The sequence below is a fragment of the Cygnus olor genome, chromosome 12 (genome assembly GCF_009769625.2).
Source record: "Cygnus olor isolate bCygOlo1 chromosome 12, bCygOlo1.pri.v2, whole genome shotgun sequence".
Classification (NCBI taxonomy): Eukaryota; Metazoa; Chordata; class Aves; order Anseriformes; family Anatidae; genus Cygnus; species Cygnus olor.
Genome location: NC_049180.1, coordinates 12654635 through 12674072, shown reverse-complemented (window position 1 = coordinate 12674072; position 19438 = coordinate 12654635). Strand labels below are relative to the sequence as shown.

Genomic DNA, 19438 nt, shown 5'->3' with positions numbered 1-19438 from the left:
GCAGAAGGAGACTGCGAGAGCCCAGTGGCTTATCAAGAAGAGATTTATTTAAAAAGTGACAATCACGTAGTTCATCTGGTGAAGAGCTCTGCAGTGCCCACAGCCTGGCCTCGGCCCCTGCTCTCGCTGGGAGCTCGTGGAGTGTGTAACGAACTGCGGGGAGGCAGGGCTGGCACGGCAGCATCCGCAGCGCCCCGCGCCTGACCCAGCTGCGAGGTGATGGAGACGGATGCAGCTCCAGCAGCGGTCAGGGAGCTGTCACAGAGCTGAGAAGTGCCCCAGGTACGTCCCAGCGCCTGGTGCGGAGATGCAGAGTCAGGCAAGAGTGGCCCCGTTGCAGGATGCACGGTTAGAAAAAATATATATAAAAAAAAAAAAAGTCTCTAGAAAAACGTTGATTCTCGCATGATAGAAAATAGATCTGCATCTGCCTGATTTGGGAAAGCGATTTGGTTTTAGGTCTAGTGCTGATTGTTCCCCCGTGGTGCACAAGGGCGATGATGTCGGCAGCTGCGCACACGCTCGGGGGCTGCTGTGCCTGGAAATCCCAGGAGAAGGCTCCCTCCTGCCCCGCGACCGCATGCGGGCCGAGGTCAGGCCTCCTTCGCCTCGGTGTGTTGCTCCGGCCGCAGCGCTCGGGGCAGCTTGGGGTTGATGAATAATCCTTTCAAGAACAAGTCTCGGACAAAATAGGGCAGGTAGCGGTGTATGAAATACATCAGCCCAAGGCCCTGCCCTGGGTAGTAGCGCACGGCGGGGTTGGCAGCCAGGAGCCCGTCCGTGATGCTGTTCACCACCGCGCTGAGGTCCTCCACGGCCACCTTCATGAACTGGATGAACTGCCGGTTGATCTCCTCCACGTAGTCCTCGCCATAGGCCTGCAGCAGCTCCTGGGGCAGGCGGGCCACCAGCTGCTGCTTCTGCAGGTTCCAGAAGGCAGGGTCGCACGTTCCTGCAAGGATGTGACCCCCGCACCATGAGCTGGGCACCCCCGTCCTGCCCTGCCCCGTGGTGCCCGAGCTCATACGACGATGTCCCTTGGGAAGGGGAGGGAGCAGCTGCCGGGGGGGCCTTGGTCCCTCCAAAACCCCGGTGGAGATCTGCCACGGGGTGGGAGTGGTGTGATGGGTGTCACAAACGAGACAGCCCAAGTGGGACCGAACTCCAAGTTTTGGAAGCTACCTGCAAGGTGGGGACCTCTGTGGTGGCCAGAGCATGGCCAGCTCAAAGACCATGGAGAGGTGGTGGCTGGAGATGGTGCTCACCCAGTTCAGCCATCCCAGAGGTAAAGGAGCAGGCGGCAGGGCCTGATCCTGACTGAGCCTCCCACAGGTACCACCACCACCCACAGACCACAGAGGACTCTGCTCTGAACCCATCTGGCCACGTTCCCCAGGGTGGTGGCCGGGGATGCCCCCGGCACTCACAGCTGCGCCCTGCAGCTGCTGCTCCCCCACCGCCTTTGGTGCCTCCCCGGGGCTCCGGGTCCGCCTGCTGGGTTCTTCTCACCTGTTTTGAAGTACCCTGGCAGGATGAGGCTGACTTTGACACCCCAGGGCTGGAGCTCACAGCGGAAGGTGTCCATGAGCAGGCTGAGGGCAGCCTTCGATGCCCCATAGGCTGCCAGGCAGGGGAACGGCAGGTCACCTTGGAGGGGAGAAAGCACAAGCCCATGGCTTCCACGTGGCTCCACACGTGGCCAGGGTGAGACCCCGGGGGTGTTTTGCCAGGCTACGTGCCCACCCTCTGGGCAAAGTTTGGGCTACTAAAAGCCCAGCCGGGGACGCTCGCTGTGCACCCAAGCCTGGCGCATCCCTCTGGGGCACCCCAACCTGTCCCCATGTCCCCAGGTCTCACGGGGATGCTCACCCGCTGGGCTGCTGACAGTGACGATGCGGCCGCCGGCGGAGCGGAGCAGGGGCAGCAGCCCCTTGGTGAGCTCCAGCGAGCCGAAGAAGTTCACCTCCATGCAGGTGCGGAAGTTGCCCAGCGGCGAGAGCTCTGCGTCCGCGATGATGTCGTTGAAGCCGGCGTTGTTCACCAAACCCCAGAGACCTGGGGGAAGGGGGACGCTCAAAAAAGCAGCCCAGGTGGGACAGCGCCACGCTGGGGCTGCTCCCCCATCCACGGGAACCCTGCCCAGGGAGCCACGGGGTGCCTTGGGACAGAGCCTTTAGTGTGGCTGCAGCCAAGGATGCAGCCCCCGGGTGGGAACCACCCCGCCGGACACAAGCAGAGGTCCCAGGGGGGCTGTATGCAGTAATGGGGGTGCCACGGGCCCCCACCTGAGCTGTTGGTGTGAGCCTGGATGTGCTGCAGGACTCGCTGGATGTCCTCAGGCTTGGTCAGGTCCATCTGCAGCAGCGTCAGCCTGGGCGAGCAGCTCTTCTGCAGCTCCTGGGCGCCGGGGCCCCGCGGGTCCAGCACGCTGGCGAACACGCGGAAGCCCAAAGCATCCAGGTGTCGCGCCGTCGCCTGCCCGAAGCCGGAGTCACAGCCTGCAAGAGCCAACAGGAGCCCTGTGGTGGCCGGCGACAGCCACCGGACGCGTGCCCCCTGTCCCGACGCCCCAGTTCTGCCTCCCCAGCCCCAGGGTCCCCAGCACCCGCTGGGGACGTGACCTTGTCCTGGGGCACCCGCAGGTCACGAAGCTGCTGTTTTCTATCTCGCATGGGAGGAAGAAAACACTCCCTTATCAGCAAACCCATCGCCCTGAGCGCGCCGCTGATGCGAGGAGCAGATAAAACCGCTGAGGGCAGGCTCGGCACCCGCAGGCACAATGAGACACCGGCCTGGCGGGCTCTGAACTGGCACCGGCGCACGTCCCATCCAGCCCAGAGCCCCACGGGATGCCTGGGGACCCCCCCCGAACGTCCCCCTCTGGGTACAGCATCCCAAAGACCCCTCCACCAGCCACCGTTAGATGCCGACGCAAGCCCAGGTGGGAGATGCTGCAGTTCCCTGAACACGTTCCGCCTCCTGAAAAACAGTGGCCAAAAACACGGCAGCTGGTGGGGAAGGGGGGGAGAAAAAGTGATTCTGGTTCTCTCCTGCCACCTTCAAGCCCTCGGGGAGCATCCCCATGGGATGTCCCTCGTGTCCTCGGCTGGAGCAGGCGACTGCAAAGCCACAGCTCCAGGGCTCCACTGCCGGCGGGGAGATGGTTGCTGCGGGGATGGAAACAAACAGCCGGCCCGGTACAGCGTGTTCCCGGGGCTGATGGCAGCGCTGATAGCTCCCTGCGCCACCCCAGCTGCCTGGCCCCATTAACCATTAACAGGGGAGCGCTGCCAGGCCAGCCCCATCGCCTGCACCCTCCCGCTGGGCCCCAGAGGGTGCCCTGGCACCCTTGGGTGCTCCCTGGGGGCACCTGTGACCTGCACGGGGCAGGACGAAGGGTCAGCTGGTGACCTGCGTGAGGGGGGAGCGAGCGGGGTTAACGCAGCCAGCCCTGACTTTAAATTAAAAATTAAAAAAATAATTGAAAAATAAAATGCACAGGGCCGTATCCTGCACCTGGAGCCAGCGTGCAGCTGCATCACCCCCAGCCAGGAACAGGGCGCTGCCTGCTCCAGTGCTGGGGCAGCCCGATAAGCTGCGCTGGGCTCAGTGTCCACGGCCGGGTCCCCATCTCCGATCGACTTTATTGCTGTGTCATAAACCCATAGAAGAGCCTGGCCGGCTGCCAGCACAATAACACGCCCCGGAGCCGGCTGCCACGATGCTCAGTGGGTGGGAAGGGGCCAGAGGTGCATTTCGCCTTGCCCAACAGGGCAGGAGAAAACCGCAATAAAGATAAAGTTGGAAAATAAAAGCGCACGCAGCCGTGTCCCCAGAGCTCCCCGCTGCCTTCCCCGGGACACGAAAGCTCCCGGTCCCAGCACAAAGTGGCACCCCTTGGCTGCACGCCGGAGCCTCAAAACACCTGGAAACATCCCAAAAATCCAAGGGAGACAAAATAAATAATTAAATAAATAAATCCCCAAAGGCTGGCAAGGGAGGCTGCAGCGGGAGCCGGGCTTGTTTTGGCCCAGGCTGCTGAGAAGGGTGAAAGCGCGGCCGGGCAGCGCTGGGAGCAATTGCTGGGAGGGTTTGTGGTGCCTCAGAGGCTGGTTTCGGAAGTTTTAATTTATTCTCTCTCTCTCACACACACACAAATACACAAAGTCTGCTCGGGGCTGGCGGGAGGAGGGCGGTGATGCTCTGGTGTTATTTAAGGTCTCAGGCGGTGGCCGGCCGAGGAGGTTAACGCGCTGCCGGGCTTCCCGGGAGGGGAGACATGGGAAAACTCAGCCATGGCAAAAATTCAGCGTGAGAAAAGGCAAATAAAGGCCAGACCGGGGGAGGGAGGCTGCCGGGACAGGTCTCGGGAGCAAAGGAAGAGGGGTGCCGAATTCACCCCCAAAAGCACCAGTGCTGCTGCCCGACCCGTGCCCAGCACCCATGCACCCCGTGATACCCCCGAGCGTGGGGCTGGGCATGGAGCGAGGAGCAAACCCTGGGACCGCAGCCGCTGCGCCCCTCCGGGGAGCGCTGGAGCCGGCCAGTCTGAGCCGAGGCGCTGGGCACGCGTCCTTTGGAGGATGCTGCATCACGAGGAGGCCGCAGAAGCCAGCTCTCCCCCGTCCCAGCCCCGGCTCTGCCAAATGGTTTTGCTTCGAGCGGCGAGGGGCTGCTGGCGGAGCTTCCCCCCCCCGCCCCCCCCCCCCCCCCCCCCCCCGAGGCCTCCCACGCTGCGGCCCCAAGCCAGCGGCAATCCAGCGCCTGCCTCGGAGCAGGGGCCGAGCGGAGATGAAGCCCGGGTTGCAAAATCAGGCTGCAAACAGGGACGAGAGCCTGCCCCGGGGGCTCTGCAGGAGGTTCAGCTGGATCCTGCGGCACGTTTGGGCACTGAGCATCAGCTTTGGGGCTGGCGAAGAGGATGACAAGGGAGATGAGCATTGCATGCACGTTGCACTGCATGCTCATTGCTCTGCGTGCTCATCACATTGCACTGCACGCTCACCACCGCGCATGCGCGTCACATCGCACGCTCGTCACTTGGCGTGCTTGTCGCTGTGCGTGCTCATCAGACTGCATGCTCTTCGCACAGCCCACTCGTCATATTCTGTGCTCATCACGTTGCGTGCTCATCGCGTTGCGTGTTCACCACATCGCAGGCTCTTCATGTTTGCCTACTCAGCACATTTCATGCTCGGTGCAGTGCATGCTCATCACGCTGCATGCTCAGTGCTCGTCGCATTGCCTCTGCCCAGCCCCAGGATGCTCCTCACCAGCGCAAGCGAAGACTCTGCAGGTGCTGAGCTCCCAGCCATGGTGGGCACCGCTCACCTGCTTTGGTCCAGGCACATTTTTTGGGGGGTGCTTAAGACTATGCAGAGTGCTCACATTTTGCTGTCTCAGGTCTCCTCCTGCAGCTGGCACCGGGGCCGGACACGTGCTCAAGGCACCCACCGCAGTTTTGCTGAGCAGATCTGAGCCGGGAGACAAGGCGGCGGCTACCAGCCGGTAGCTGTCAAACCACAACCCCCCCGTGCCCACCGCCGACACGGGACGTGACGCAGGGCTGCTTGTGTGGGGGTGGCTTCCCCCCAGCCGCGTGTCCTCATCCCCACAAGGTCAAATCTCAGAGCCCGGGGGTGTGCGTGGGACCTGCTCGCCCCACAGCCACCCCACAGCGTCCCCAGGGACCCCGCTGGGGAGTGGATGCCCCAGGGCTGAGCATCCCCCGAAGGACCAGCCCTGCTCCCAAGGTGCCCAGACCCCTTCCACGCTGGAAGAGGTGGAAAAATCCCAGAGGGTGCAAAGCAAAAGCTCCTCCTGCACCCTGTGGTTGCGGAGTCTCGTGCGAGCAAAGCCCAGGGTGAGGACAGCGCCAGCCCCAAGGACACCATCAGCCGGAGGGGAGCCGGGCGCCGCGGCCAAGCGGATTAGCGCGCTGAGCTGCTTGTTTCCAGAGGCTCAAGCGCAAATCCTGCCTGGGATGCCAAGCTAAACAAGGCTGACATTTTGCTCGTAGGTGCTCCCTACGCTGCCGGGGCTGATCCTGGCACGGGGATGGAAGGAAGCCCCCGGTCTCAGCCAAAGCAGTGACCTTCCCCTGCCCCAAAAAAAAACCTTGCAGAGGAGGGAGCCCCGCGGCCAGAGCAGGACACAGTGGTGGCACGGAGGGGATGGGTGCTGCAGGTGGTAATGCTGGACAGATGCAGGCAGAGCACAGGTGTCAGTGGCAAAGGGGTGGGGGGGGGTCATGCTGGGCTTGTCCTCGAGGGTCTCAAGGGATGTGGGGCCGCATTGCTCAGCAGAGGGACCTGGGATCACAGCCCATGGGATGGGGAGGAGGAGGAGGGAGAGCGCAGCAAGAAACAGCATCAACAGGTGGGGAACTTCCACGACACAAAGACGGAGGAGCTGGACATCCCCGCCATCCCGGGCAGGGGACACGGGCACCCCGAGGGGTGCACGGGGTGGGCAGGAGGAAGAACCGAACACAAAAGCCCGTGTGTCTGGGGCAGGGCCCCGCGGCCAACACCTCCCGGATGCCGAGCGCGTTTGGAGAGAGGAGCGATAAACGGGTGATGTCAGCCCGTGCCGAGAGGGAACAAATTCTTGGCAGGGCCACGTCGAGGGAGGGGACCGGAGCAGCACCTGTGCCTGCAGCAGCTGAGCCGCTGCAGCCGCCCCGGCCTCTCCATCCCCTTCCCTGTCACCATCAACAGGAAACCGCGCCCCGAGTGGCCTCGTGCCATGGGCTCCCCCGGGACCAGCCCCCATGCCCCATGGTGGCAGGAGGTGGTGGGAAGTGGTGGAAGGTGGCAGCAGCCCAGCGCACGCTGCTTGTCCCCGGCGCGTGGGTTGGGGATGCAAGGAATGCCCTGGGAGAGGTCTTTTGGGGCGACCAGTGTCCCAGCCCCAAATTCCTGGTGAGGGGACGTGAATGGGACAGCAAGTGACTTCCCGCCACGCATGGCTGGGTGTCCCTGCCACATCCACAGTGGTGTGTCCTCTACTGGGACCAGGCAGACCCTGAGCCCATGGTGGGGCTCGTGTACCAGGGGAGCTGGGGGAGCAGCCCCACACCCTGTGCCTCCGTTGTTTAAGTCTGACCACAAAGAGCCTTTAAATGAAATGTCTGGATTTTAATAGGATTAATTTGAAATTGGACCCTGGTTCACGTTTGCCCTGATCGCAGACCTTACAGGAAAAGGATGCTGTTGGCTGGCTGCTGTTGGTTCTCATGGGACAAACCATCCATGGGACACATCATCCATGGGATGCAGCAGCCATGGGATGCACCAGCCACGGGACACATCATCCATGGGACACACCACCCACGCGATGCATTATCCATGGGATGCACCATCCCTGTGACACATTATCCATGGGACGCGCCACCCATATATCCCCCCAGAAAGCCACAAGAGAACAATAAAAGAGCCCCAAGGGGCTCTTTGGGACCTGTTGCCCCTGAGCAGGGGCTGGGGAACAAGGCTGCCGGCTGCGGCAGGGCTGGAGCAGCCAGATGGTATGAATTACAAAGGATCAGCCGAGTGCTTATGGAGCATTATGTGCCGTAACCTCCGCCTGGGAGGATATGTTTCACTTAACAAACCAAAGAGAAGCGGGGGAAAATCTGATTTTCTGCCTTGACAACCAACGGCAGCCGGGCACGGCGGTGAAGATGGAGAGGAGCCCTGGAGGATGTGCGAGCAGGACTCCTGATTAAAGCCCATTTTGCAGAAGCAGGTACTGGCTCCAGTGCGTCAGTATTGGGGGCTCAACGTCACTGGAGCAGGCGTGAGATACATCAACGTGGGGAGACATCAGTCACTAAAAAGCCACCAGTTGCCTGTAGCCAGCCCCAAAAGCTGGGCAGCAGCACCACAGGTTGCAAACGAGGGGTGACGGAGTGACAAGCACCACTTACAGCAGAGCAGCCAGGACAGAGACAAGCCCGAGCACCTTCTGCTGAACAAGACCTGTTCTTGGTGCGATGCTCAAGGACTGGGTTGACCCGACCACTTGCACAGAGCCTCACAGCATGCTTCAAGCTTGCTTGACACCTGGATCTGCCAAGCTCAGCCCAAGTCTTGCACCAACGGGCTCAGCAGATGCTTGTGCAATAGCACCAGAGTCTTCCTTAGGGGCAGGAGCAATGGGTGTAGGACATCCCAGGAGACAACCCGACCCAGCGCCATGGGCTGCTGCTGGTGAGGAACGGCATCTGGCCAGGCAAGGGACACGCAGGGTGTGTGCCACCAGTGCCAAGGCCAGACCTCGGTGCTCTGCTGCTGCACCGGGGCTGAAGGGAGGCTCAGCAAACCACCGTGACGGAGGAAGTGCCTCTTCTGAGCAGGAGCTGTTGCAGAGAGTTGGGGTTTCACAGAAAGCGTGTACCGAGAATTTCCTAGAAGCGGCATCTCGCCACCACACGAGCTGGGGCTGGGGCTGGACTGGAGCTTTCAGCATGGGGCTGCCATCCCCCCGAGAGGCACAGGTCCCCCACGGCCCGGGATTTGTGCATCCTCTGTGCCTGCTCCCCACGGCTGCTGCAGGAACCAGGCGGGGACGAGCGAGGTGGTGACAGATCTGAGCGCAAACACCGCCTGGGTGATGGCACAGCCTGTTCCTTTCAAAGCTAATGTGGAATTTATGTCCCCCCCAAGAAGAGGAAGTTGTGAAGAGCCTCAGCGATAACCGGGTGAATAATCACCTTCGGGCGGAACGCAGCGAACCAGGAACGCGGCGCTGACGAGACACAAGGGCGATCCATCAGCGGGAGCTGTCGCTGGGAAGGACGCAGGGCCAGCAGCAGGGACACGTCGAGGGACAGCAGAGCCCGCACCGAAGGCAACCCAGCCTCCCACAGCACAGGGAGGCCACGGGAGGGCAGGACACGGGGTGGGATCCAGGCTGGAGAGCCAGGAAACTCCACCAGCCATGACCACAATAAACTAGAGTCATGGCCATGCTAAACTAAAGCTTTGAACTAAAAGAGGGGGGATTTAGATTAGATGTTAGGAGAAAATCTTCCACTCTGAGGGCGGTGAGGCCCTGGCACAGGCTGCCCAGAGAAGCTGGGGACGCCCCATCCCTGGAGGTGCTCACTGCTGGGTTGGATGGGGATTTGGGCAGCCTGCTCGGGTGGGGGTGTCCCTGCCCGTGGCAGGGGGTGGCACTGGGTGGGCTTTGAGGTCCCTCCCAAGCCAGCCGTGCTGTGGCTCCATGTGGTGGGCCAGGTCACCCATGGAGGAGCCCCCGGGGTTGGACTGCCACCCAGCACAGCGGTGCCACCACCGTGGGGCTGGACATGGGACAAGCCACACTGGGGACAGTGTTGGCCAAAGCAGATGCTCCAGAGCAAGCACAGCAGATAGTTTTAAGCAGCTCAGAGCTGGCATTGCTCGTGACAGTACAGTGAAGCCACGCTGGTTTTGATGGAGTTGTGTCGGTGTTGGGGTGTCTTGGTAATAAAAGTCTGTAGGGAGCATCTCCCAGCAGCTCATCAGAGGCAGAGCTCAAGTGCCACAAGCCTGTTTTGGTGCCTTGTCCCCAAAACACACGGAGAGCACCTCTGAGCTGACATGGTCACACAGAAGGACAGTGCACAGGGCAGCACCCACGCACACGTCTGCTTGGGACGGGTTGCTAAATGCATAGCCCAGCATCCCAGCTGACGTGGGGACAAGTCACCATGGGATGGCCACGCACCAGGTTATAGGGCTTGTCCCCACCTGGCAACTGGGACCTGGGGAGGGAGCAACCGTGGGTCACGGTGCCTTTGGAAAAGGATGCGAGAAGCGGATGCATGGTGTGATGGTCATGTCAAAGCGAAGTCCCAGCACCAGAGAGGAGGGATCACAGGTCTGCTCAAGGGTGTTTGAGGTAGAAGCTGAGACCCAGCTTGGAAAAATCGCCACCAGCAGAAGAAACAAAGAAAGAAACCACTGGGGCTGGCACCTCTTCCCCGGGCAGCTACCAGCCTGTCCCTCCTCGGCATCCCCAGCTGCCTGGGCAGCTCCCACCATCTGGCTCTGGGGGGGGGTCAGCAGCGCAGCGAGGGGCCGCGTGGCAGCAAAGCCTGTAAAGCCGAAAAGTGCTTCTCAAGATTACAGCCAAATCCAGGGACGGCACCATGTGCGACAGGAAAGCCAGCCCTGACCAAGAAAGTTGATAAAAAGCTGGGGCTTGGCAGCTCTCCAGGGAACAAGGAAGCAGGAGTGATACGATGCACGTGGAGGCACGCATGGGCTGGGGGAGAAGAACAGGGGCTGGAGGCTGCAGCAGGCGGGGAGAAACAGAGAAGGAGACAGCAGGCACACTTCTGGCAAGAGTCGATAAAAGCAGTCCCAAACTGTACCTACAGCCCGACCGCAAAGGTCCCTGATGCTTCCCACCCTGCAGGATCTCAGATTGCGATCTCAGGCTGGATATCGGGAGGTGAGGAGAGGGAGAGCGCACGCGGGCGAAAACCCCGCAGCCCTCCAGCACAGACGACAGGAGACTATGAGAAGGCGGCAAACGGTTTGCCTGGGCTTGGCAGCCTGCAGCATCACCCCACCAAGCAGGAGGCGAGCCCCACGGGGGCAGCCCGGCTGCCCTGTAAGCAGATCGCGGCGCCGGGCGAGCCAGCCTCGCCACCGGGTAACACAACACGGGGCCTCGCTGCAGATGTGCTGCTCGTTGGCCTAGAGGGCAGCAACTGCCTACACTTCCCTGCTTCCGAAGCACTCGGCACCATCTGACATTCTCATTTCTGCAGGGAAGTCTCTGCCTTGCTGCTCTCATGTCCCTGCGTAACCCTGAGCACTGAACAAGCCTGCCTGGGTCTCGCCACCAACTCCGTCCTCCTACAGCGTGCAACTTCGCTGTGCTTTTCCTCCTAATTAGCTGTGCTCATCATTTTTTGGTGACACACGCGCACAAAGTGCCCAACAGGTCTGTGCCATTAGAGGGCTTTGAGAGTGCTTATTTAATAGATCGGTGAGAAAAAGCTGAGCGCATACATCGAAATGTTTGTGGTGGGCTGGGAAAGATCGCTCTTTTTGAAGCTTATCAAGGGGAAGAAGAATCCTAAAACCCTGGAGAACTGCTGACAGAGTGAGGAGAGAGCTTCAGCGCTGCAAAGAGAAGCAGAAAAAGCAGGTTTCCTGCTCCGCTCCCAGCAAAACAACCTGATGTTTCTACCCCTGACCAGAGTTAAGTGTTGCTTTTATTTTTTATTATTATTTTTTTTTTAAATGCAAAGAATTGCTCGTGCACCAGGGCTGGGGTGTTTGGTTTGGGTCCTGTCCCTCCCCCACACACACTCGCAGGAATAGCTGTCCCTGCTGTTAATTTTTAATAGAGCCTGGAAAACCAGGGCAGTTGCAGGGAGCGATCTGATTTGCAGCTGGTTGCTTACGGGGATCCTGGGCACCCAGGGGCTGGCACAGCCACCGCAGCCTGCAGGAGCTACAGGCAGCTCAGAGCAGCCCAGGACGGAGCTTTGCTCATCTCACCGCCAGCCTTCACGCGATGCTCGCTGCGTCCTGGACACTCCTGGGGGCTGGACGTGCTGCATCCAGTACTTGGGAGCAATGGAAAGCAGCACTGGAAAGCATGAGCTGGGGGCATGGAGCAACCTGCTGCTGGGACACCCCCGTTTAACCCAATTATCCCCACGGTGCTGGGGGGCTCAGCACCAGCACATGCCCTGCAGAGCCAGTGGGCCAGAATACGCCCACAGCAGCTGGCAGAGTGGGGCAAGCCTGCAAGGCACCCAGGGACCCAGCTCCAGCAATTGTTCCCAAGCATGTGCACAAACTGCTGAATGGCTCCGAAGTCTTCACCCTGTCACCCACAGAAGGAGAAATGGGTCTAGGACAGCACCCGGAGCCCAGGGGGTTGGGGTGGGAGCGATGCTCCTGCTCTCACAAGGACAGTGGTTCACCTTCACAGCCGAGCAGCGAGAGCCCAAACATCTGGATTGAATCACTCCGTCCTGCTGCACTCACCAGATGCTTCAACATCTGTTGAGTCCATGGGAAACGCCGAAGTGCCGCTCGACTACGATCAAGTTGCAAAACCGCTGCTAACCTTGAATACGATCTTACGCTCTGACCCATTTCAGATTGTTAATGGGGCATGCGATTGTAACCAGAGAGCCTCACCAGGAAAAACGAGTTTCCCCTGCAGCGGGGAAGGAGGAGGAACGATGCTTCCGACCCAGACCTGCTGCGCTCAGTCAGCCCGCTGGCTGCCCCTGCTCACCCAGGTGCTTTGCCTGGGCAGTCCATGCACACCCACTGGCCCTGCAGGCTGGTGGCCACCAGGGAGGAGCAGGGATGCAAGGGGCCCAAACCGCCCAAATAACCAAATAACCCCCCCAGCCAGCAGCCCGAGAACTTTGTATTATTTTGGAGCTGTTTGGTTCAAGTGCAACCATCACAATCTGAGCAAAGATTCACTCCTTTCAACTCCTCATCCAAGTATAAGGATCAACAGTTGCTCTGCTGCGCAACTCCAAACACTGAAATCCACTTCTCTCAGGCTTTTTCCACAGAACCCCTGAATTTCAGACATCTCCTAGGGCCAGAAGGGACCAAAGGACGATCTGGGCTCACAACTGACCCAAGACAGGTAGAGGGAGCATGGGCCCTTCCCACAGCCCTGTAAGTCATGCTGCAGCTCACCCTGCTCAGGAGCTGGACCCGGAGAGGCCAAGCCATGGATGTTCATCTCCGCAGCAGTTACACGGAGCCATAGCATCGGATGCTGACTCCCAGCCTGCCCCAGGAACGTCCTGCTCAATTTTTCAAGCAGCACAGAGAGCAAAGAGCGCCGCAGCTGCTGCCTCTGCCCAGCATCCCCAGGCACCCAGCTCTGCTCTCCTCCCTCTGAGGGGTTTTGCTTCCCGTAGGCAGGAGGAGGACGGACAGACTGCCGTTCTCACAGGGCAGCCGGCAGCCCAGCCGGCCCGGAGTAGTGGGATTAATCCTCAGAAAGCATCGGGCTAATTGGCATGCAAATACTCGGGGGGCTGATGCTGCCCCAGCCCTTTGCATCTGCACCGTCGCAGGCACCTGCCCAAGCAGCGGTAAGGAAACGCCGACCCGGCCAGCTGTGCCTCCAACCTGTAAAGCCACAAAGTATTTACAGCCGAGAGCAAACACGGCGGAGCTGCAGAGGTGTCACTTCAGCACACCGGGGCAAGAACACCTTGTTCCAGCCACTGACTCACCCATTACATGGGCGATGCCAGGCCCGGGGCTGGCTTGACCCGGTCTGCCAGCAGCCAGGTGAGCCACAGGGCACCAGCCAGCGGGGACTGCTGCCTGTGGCCATCACGCACGCGTCCTCCCCAGGCAGCCCTGCCTTGCACTCCTTCAGTCATTCATTCATCCGCTGCCCCACTCCTCAGAGACCTCCCCATGCTCCCATGAGCTGCTCCTCTTCCCACCTGCCCACGGAGCCCTTCAGGCTGGCGCTCCCCATAACAAGCCAGGGATGCTTGTCCCCTTCTGCAGCTCCCAGTGCGAGCTGGGGGCTCTCTGAGCCCACCTGCACCCCTCCGAGTCCCACGGGGCTCTGGCTGCCCTCGCGGCCCCCAGGCACATGGCCAGGAGGAAGGAGAGGGGACACGAGGTGCTTGCATACGGGGACACCCCAAAGAAACGGACCAGGGTGAAGGCACCGGGCTGGGAGCGCACGGCATCCCCGCGTCCGAGGAGGCGTGCAGGGGCTGAGCGGCGCATCCTGGGGACAGGGAAACTGCAGAGAGGGGGACACGGCCTCGGTCACCCCCAGCAGCTCCCGGAGAGGGGAGAGAAGGGGACGGGGGACCCCGGCTGGGCCGGACGCGGTGCGAGCGGCTCCCCCGGGGGAGGAGGAGGAGGAGGAAGAACAGAGGCGAGCCGGCAGCCCCAGCATCGCGCGGCGGCCGGGAAGGGGGGGTCCGGCACCCACTCACCTGTCACCAGCACGGCTCTGCCCGCCACCGGCAGCAACCTGCGCGGCGGGGCCCGGCGGAGCAGCAGGCAGGCGGCGGCGGCGGCCAGGGCGAGCCCCAGGGGCAGGGGCAGGCAGGCTCGGCACAGGCTCTGCAGGGCTGCCAGCAGCGCCAGCGGCACCAGCAGCGCCCGGCCCAGCACCACGTCCCGCCGGGCCGCCCGCAGCGCCAGGCTGCCGCCCAGCGCCGCCCACAGCGCGCCGTACGCCCAGCGCTCCGCTCGCTCCATCCGCCCCCCGCCGCCGCCGGCAGCCCCCCGAGCACCGGCACCGGCACCGGGAGCGCCGCCCGGCCGCGTGCGGCCGCCGCCCCGCCGGTTATAAGCGCCCGGAGCGGGGCGGAGCCGCCGCCGCCTCGCCAATGGGAGAAGTTGGCCGGGACGGCGCGGGGACACCGGGGGGGACGGCGGGGCTCGGCTCGGCTCGGCTCGGCTCGGCTCGGCTCGGATGGGGTTTGGTTCTGCGCTGCCCGGCTCGCTTCTGCGCGCCCCAGCTCGGTCCAGCCGGTCTCATCCCATCCCATCTATCCCATCGCACGCCGTCTCGTCCCATCGCATCGCAGCACGGTATGGCTTAGCTCGCTTCGTCTCAGCTTGGCTCGGCGCAGGTGCAGCTCAGTTTGGCTCGCTTCAGCACGGCACGGCTTGCTTCTGCACTGCACTGCTTGGCTTGGCTCGGCTCAGCACAGCACAGCTCCGTGCCCATGTTGCAGCAGCCAGAGGCACCGGTGGTGCCAACCCACTGCCTGTCCATGTCACCACCCTCTGTTCCCCCAGTGGGCACCTCCAGCACACAGTGCCACCAGCGTCCGTGTCCATCTGGGCCAGCAGGAGCACCGGGCACTGCCCCCCACCACAGACATCCCCCAGCTGCCACCCCTGTGGCACCCCAGGACCCGCTCAGCTGCCGAGGGATCCCCACAGAGGACCAGGGCCACCCTCCACCCACCCCACTCAGGTGCATCCCAGCACCTGGCACAGGCAGGGGAGGTGTGAATCGCGTCCCCAGGCGCTCTCCAGGCTCCCTGGGATTTGGGGCTAAGGAGCTTGGGTGATCCCAAAGGATTTCTCAGCACCTCCTGCCACCCAGGTGCCGCCACCTGCATCATGGCCATGCCGTGTACAGCCGGTGCTGGCCGATGGGGCAAAGTCCTCTTGTTTCCATTTTTATTACTCAGGGTAATTGCCTCTGCCAGGCTTGCTTTATTAAGCTCCTGCTTTAATATTTCACCAACCCTCCGTGCTCGGTGATCCTTCGCGCTCCCTTGCCATGGAGCATCACCGATGCCAGCCACGGGCCTGACCCGCGGTGCCCTCCGCGGATCGACACCAGGCTCTGGTCCCGCGAGCCTCACAGCAGAGCGGGGCTGCTGCTGGGGATGGGATGGAGGATGCCTGTGCCATCCCGTGTCAAGAAAACCTGCCGTGCTACGGACACAACCCCCTTGGTCCCATCGGAAAAACCATGTTTCATCAGCCACAGCTCTGCAGAAGGGCAGCAGCAAACAGGCTGGGGTGGTTTTTCCGGGGCGTGGTGGTGGGACCCAGCTGGGTTCGCAGCCCTGCTGTTCCAGGCAGGGGAATGCAGGGAATGCCGGTGAGGTAGAGGAGGAGGAGGGATGTCCCCAACAGAAGGGCTGCGGGCTCTCCCCCAGGAATCCGCTCCTTTGTCACCGCGGTGACATAACGCGATGGGATGAGGGGCAGGGGTCATGCCACATCTGCCCTCCCCGGGCTGTGGCTTTATGGCCGGCAGTGCTCCTGCTCCTCGAGCTCCTTTCCCAAGGAGATTTGAGCAGGGTGCACGGGGACTGTAGGACACGACAGAGCATGGAGGAGCGTGGTCCGGGTGGCACAAAGGATCAGCCACTGGGATGAGGTGCAGGATGCTGCACGCAGCCTGACGCCCATGGAGGTGTCGCTGCTTCCCCGCAGCCACACAGCTCTTGGTGGTTGTGGTGGATGCAGGGTGAGGTCCCAAAGCAATTTTGTCACCCTCAGCCTGTTGCTGCTCTGTGTAGAAGGGGCCTGAACTTGGGCTGCTTGGTGACACCTGGGTTCTTCACCACCTTCAGTTGCCACCAGCCACGTCCCTCATACCATAAAGCCATGCTGGGGACATTTTAAAACACTATGAACTATTTCTTTAAAGTTGTTAAATTGAGGATCACCGTGTGCAAAACTGATTTATGTCTTGCCCATTCTCCTTTTCCCTGTGAACATGCCTGGTGGTGTGGGCACTGCCAGCCCGGCTGGTCCTCTCTTCCCAGACCTTACCATCATCGGGTGTTGAAAAACCTCATTCAACAAAGGTAGTTTTCCAAAGAGCAGAATGGCATTTTTTGATCAATTCCCACTCATTCAGCTACTGATTGCGATGTTTCAGAAAGGGCAGATGTGACCCTTCCAAATCCATCCACCTCCTCCAGAGCTGGTCTTAGTGTCAGTCTGTCCGCCTGTCCATCCATCCCTCCATCCCTTCCAGAGTCCCACCAGCATCCTCGGCGTGCCCTGGCCCACCTCTCTCTGTAAAGGCAGGGGCTGGTGTGCGGTGGGGGTGGCCTTGGTGGCTGCTCCTTTGGAGACAATGCCCGGCCTTGTTCCTCTCCCCATTGCTCAACACTGCAGGGTGCCTCCCCACCGCCCCGCGCTGTTGGGAAACACCGCCGAGATCCCCATTACCTTTTGACCTACTTGACGTCTCCCGTGCCCATTTGGCTTATTGCAGCTCACCTCCCGCGGCTGGGAGCGGGGCCGGGCGGGTGGCAGCCACCTCCTGCGCCCTTCCCGGGGCCACGGCTCAGGTCCCCATATGGGGGATCGCAGCTTCCTCCTGCTCCCCTCACCCTAGGCTGTTCCTACAGCTCGGCGGAGCCTCCCATGACTAACAGGTTTTGAGATAATTGTTCCCCTCCCTAATCTCATCCGCAGAAGATTCATTACATTGTTTTCGAAATGCCACGAGCCATTTCCAGGGGCTCGAGGCCTGTGAGTGATGTGATTCATCCCACACTGCTCCTACAGGTACTTCATCTTCTCCAAAACAGCAGGTCCTTCTTCCACCGCTGTTAGCTCCGCAGGAAACACCTCCCGGGTGAGCACCCAGCAGGGCACTTTGGTCTTTCCAGCGCTGCGACCCCCTTGGCCATCGCTCGTGGGCAGGTGGCCATGGGTCCCATCCTGCTCCAAGGGGAAGGAGCATCTCAGGCTGGGGACGGTCCAGGAGCGAGGGCTTTTTGCTTGTTTGCTTGCTCTCACAGTTTGCAGCGTATTTTTTTGCACCTGTAATCCTGTGCATCCCAGCTGATGGCTTCAGCCTTAGTCCCAGGCTTTGACCCACATCTGTGGGGGTTTTCAGCTGGGTGGGCACAGCCCAGCTCCTGGTGGGGCTGGATGGACCTTCCCGCTCCTGGAGCAGCTCCAAGCACGTGCCCTGCGGCCAGCAAGCCTCCTGCACGGGCTGCTCCCCAGGAAAGAGTTTCCGGCAGGTGCTTAGCACCCAGCCACGTACCCAGCCCGGATCTTTCTTGTTCTAAATCCCCTTTTCAGAAAATCCCAGGCTCTGACCTGTTGGTTCAGGTTGTGCAGGAGCTCCAGGCGTTTACAAAACACGTCCCCACTTCCAGCCGGATTCGTGGCTTCGGGAGAGGTTTCACCTTCTGGAAAGCCGTTCCCCGGTGTGACACCGAGCGTTTCTGCCTGGATGAAGATCGCGTGTCACCATCCCCACCCAGCCCTGGCAGCCTCCTCGCCACTGGGCTTCCTGCACCGTGGTGTCCCCGGGGCTAAGCTCCCCAGACACACTGCCAAGAGCTGGATTAGCACTGTGGGGACCTCTTGCCAGGGCTGGGAAGCTTTGGTGACACTCAGGTGCTGTCACAGGCAGGGGTACCTGGCCCTGCACCCCCTTCCCAGCACGGTACCCATGCCAGTCCCCACCAGCAAAATGCGGGGGAAGCTGGCTGGCATCTCCATTATCTTCATCCCTAGAGCAGCTCAGGGCCAAACACTTTTCTCCATCACATCAGCCCAACACCACCGCCCGTCTCCCTTCCCTGTGGTTGCCGCAGGTCCTCAGCCTTGGTATTAGGGTGATGGAGCAAACGCGGCTTCCTCTTGGCCACGAGACCGGTCCAGGAGCATCCCCAGGTGACATCCTGCCTCCTCCGCCCCGAGGGACCAGGGCAGTAGGTCACAGCCGCGGTGACCTGGATCCTGCCCTCCACCTCTGTGCTCCGTGCTGCCGGGAAGGGCAGGCGCGGAGCCGAGTGTGTCACCAGCCCGGGGTTGCTCAAGAGGCAAAGGATGAGTCCTGCAGCGGAGACGGCAGGAGGAATTTGGGGGAGGCACCTGGCAGGTGGCCAGGTCTTGCAAGAAGTTCTCTTGATGTCTCTAGCCCAGGAACAGATGTGAGGTTATGATGTCTGTGGTGCCCGAGCACGAATTTAGGGAGGGGTGGAGGTGGCAGAGGACGTCTTGGAGCACAAGGGGACAGGCTCCTGCTGTAGTTCTTCGCACCCTAATGGTGAGGAGACAAACTGCTGCAGGAAATAGCAGATGCAGCACCAAGTTCTGCTGGGCTCGATCCTGCTGTCCTCTGCTTGCCTCTGCTTTCTGGCGCGGGGCCAGGTCTTGGTGGGGTTCGGGGACGAGACCCGGAGAGATGGCAGAGAGCTGGAAGAGAGGAGCAGGTCCCAGCCAGGCAAACAAATGTCCAGGACCAAGGAGGTGGCTGTCACCTCCTGTGACAGCGATCACCCGGCCGCAGGACATGTTGCAGGGGACAGCAGCTGTGTGTGTCTGGGGGGCGGGGAAACGTGTCCATTCCCTTGGCAGCAGAGATGAGGAGAGCAAGCCGAAGGCCCCCAGGTGACTCCCCAGGGACCCGCAGGACACGGGGTGCCGGGGAAGGCGCTGTGGGGACACGGCCTCGGCGCGGTGCCGTGCGCGTGGCCGCCGTGCCCCCTCGTGGCAGCAGGACACAGCTGGGACAGCGGGTGGCCCGGGGCCAGCGGCATGCTGGTGGGTCGCCACGCGGATGGGGACAAGGAGAAGGGCTGGAGATGTCACCAGCAGCATCCTCTAGTGCACTCCTGGGGGTGCAGCACCCTGGGGCATCCCAAATGCAGTGCTGCTGCTGGTGGCACCCAGGGCTACACATGCTCCGTGTCCCCGAGGAGACCCACGCAGCCCTGTGGGGACCCACAAACCTGCCTCTGCGCCTGCATCCTAACATCCCGCTACATCCTGGGGGGGGGGGTGGGGGGGGGTGGGGGGTGGCACGCTTCCCTGATGGCTTTTTTGGCACCAGGCTCTTGTGCTGTGGCCAAGCCAAGCACTTCAGGCGCCTCTCAAGGGCAGCGTGTGCCGGGGGCCGGGCAGGGAATCTTGGAAACATCCCCAAGGCTGCAAAGCCAAAAAAACAGCTGGAAAATAAATGAAGAGGTTGG

General features: G+C 61.6%; 1 protein-coding gene across 1 annotated transcript; it reads right to left on the bottom strand.

Moving 5' to 3' along the window:
• Window positions 1–25: 25 nt before the first annotated feature.
• Window positions 26–14219, bottom strand: HSD11B2 (hydroxysteroid 11-beta dehydrogenase 2). The gene is made up of 5 exons (XM_040571553.1): window positions 13952–14219; window positions 2286–2498; window positions 1870–2055; window positions 1510–1647; window positions 26–952 (listed from the first exon to the last, which is right to left on the bottom strand). The coding sequence occupies exons 1-5, from the start codon at window positions 14217–14219 to the stop codon at window positions 594–596; spliced, it is 1164 nt and encodes a 387-aa protein (XP_040427487.1). The 3' UTR covers window positions 26–593.
• Window positions 14220–19438: the final 5219 nt, after the last annotated feature.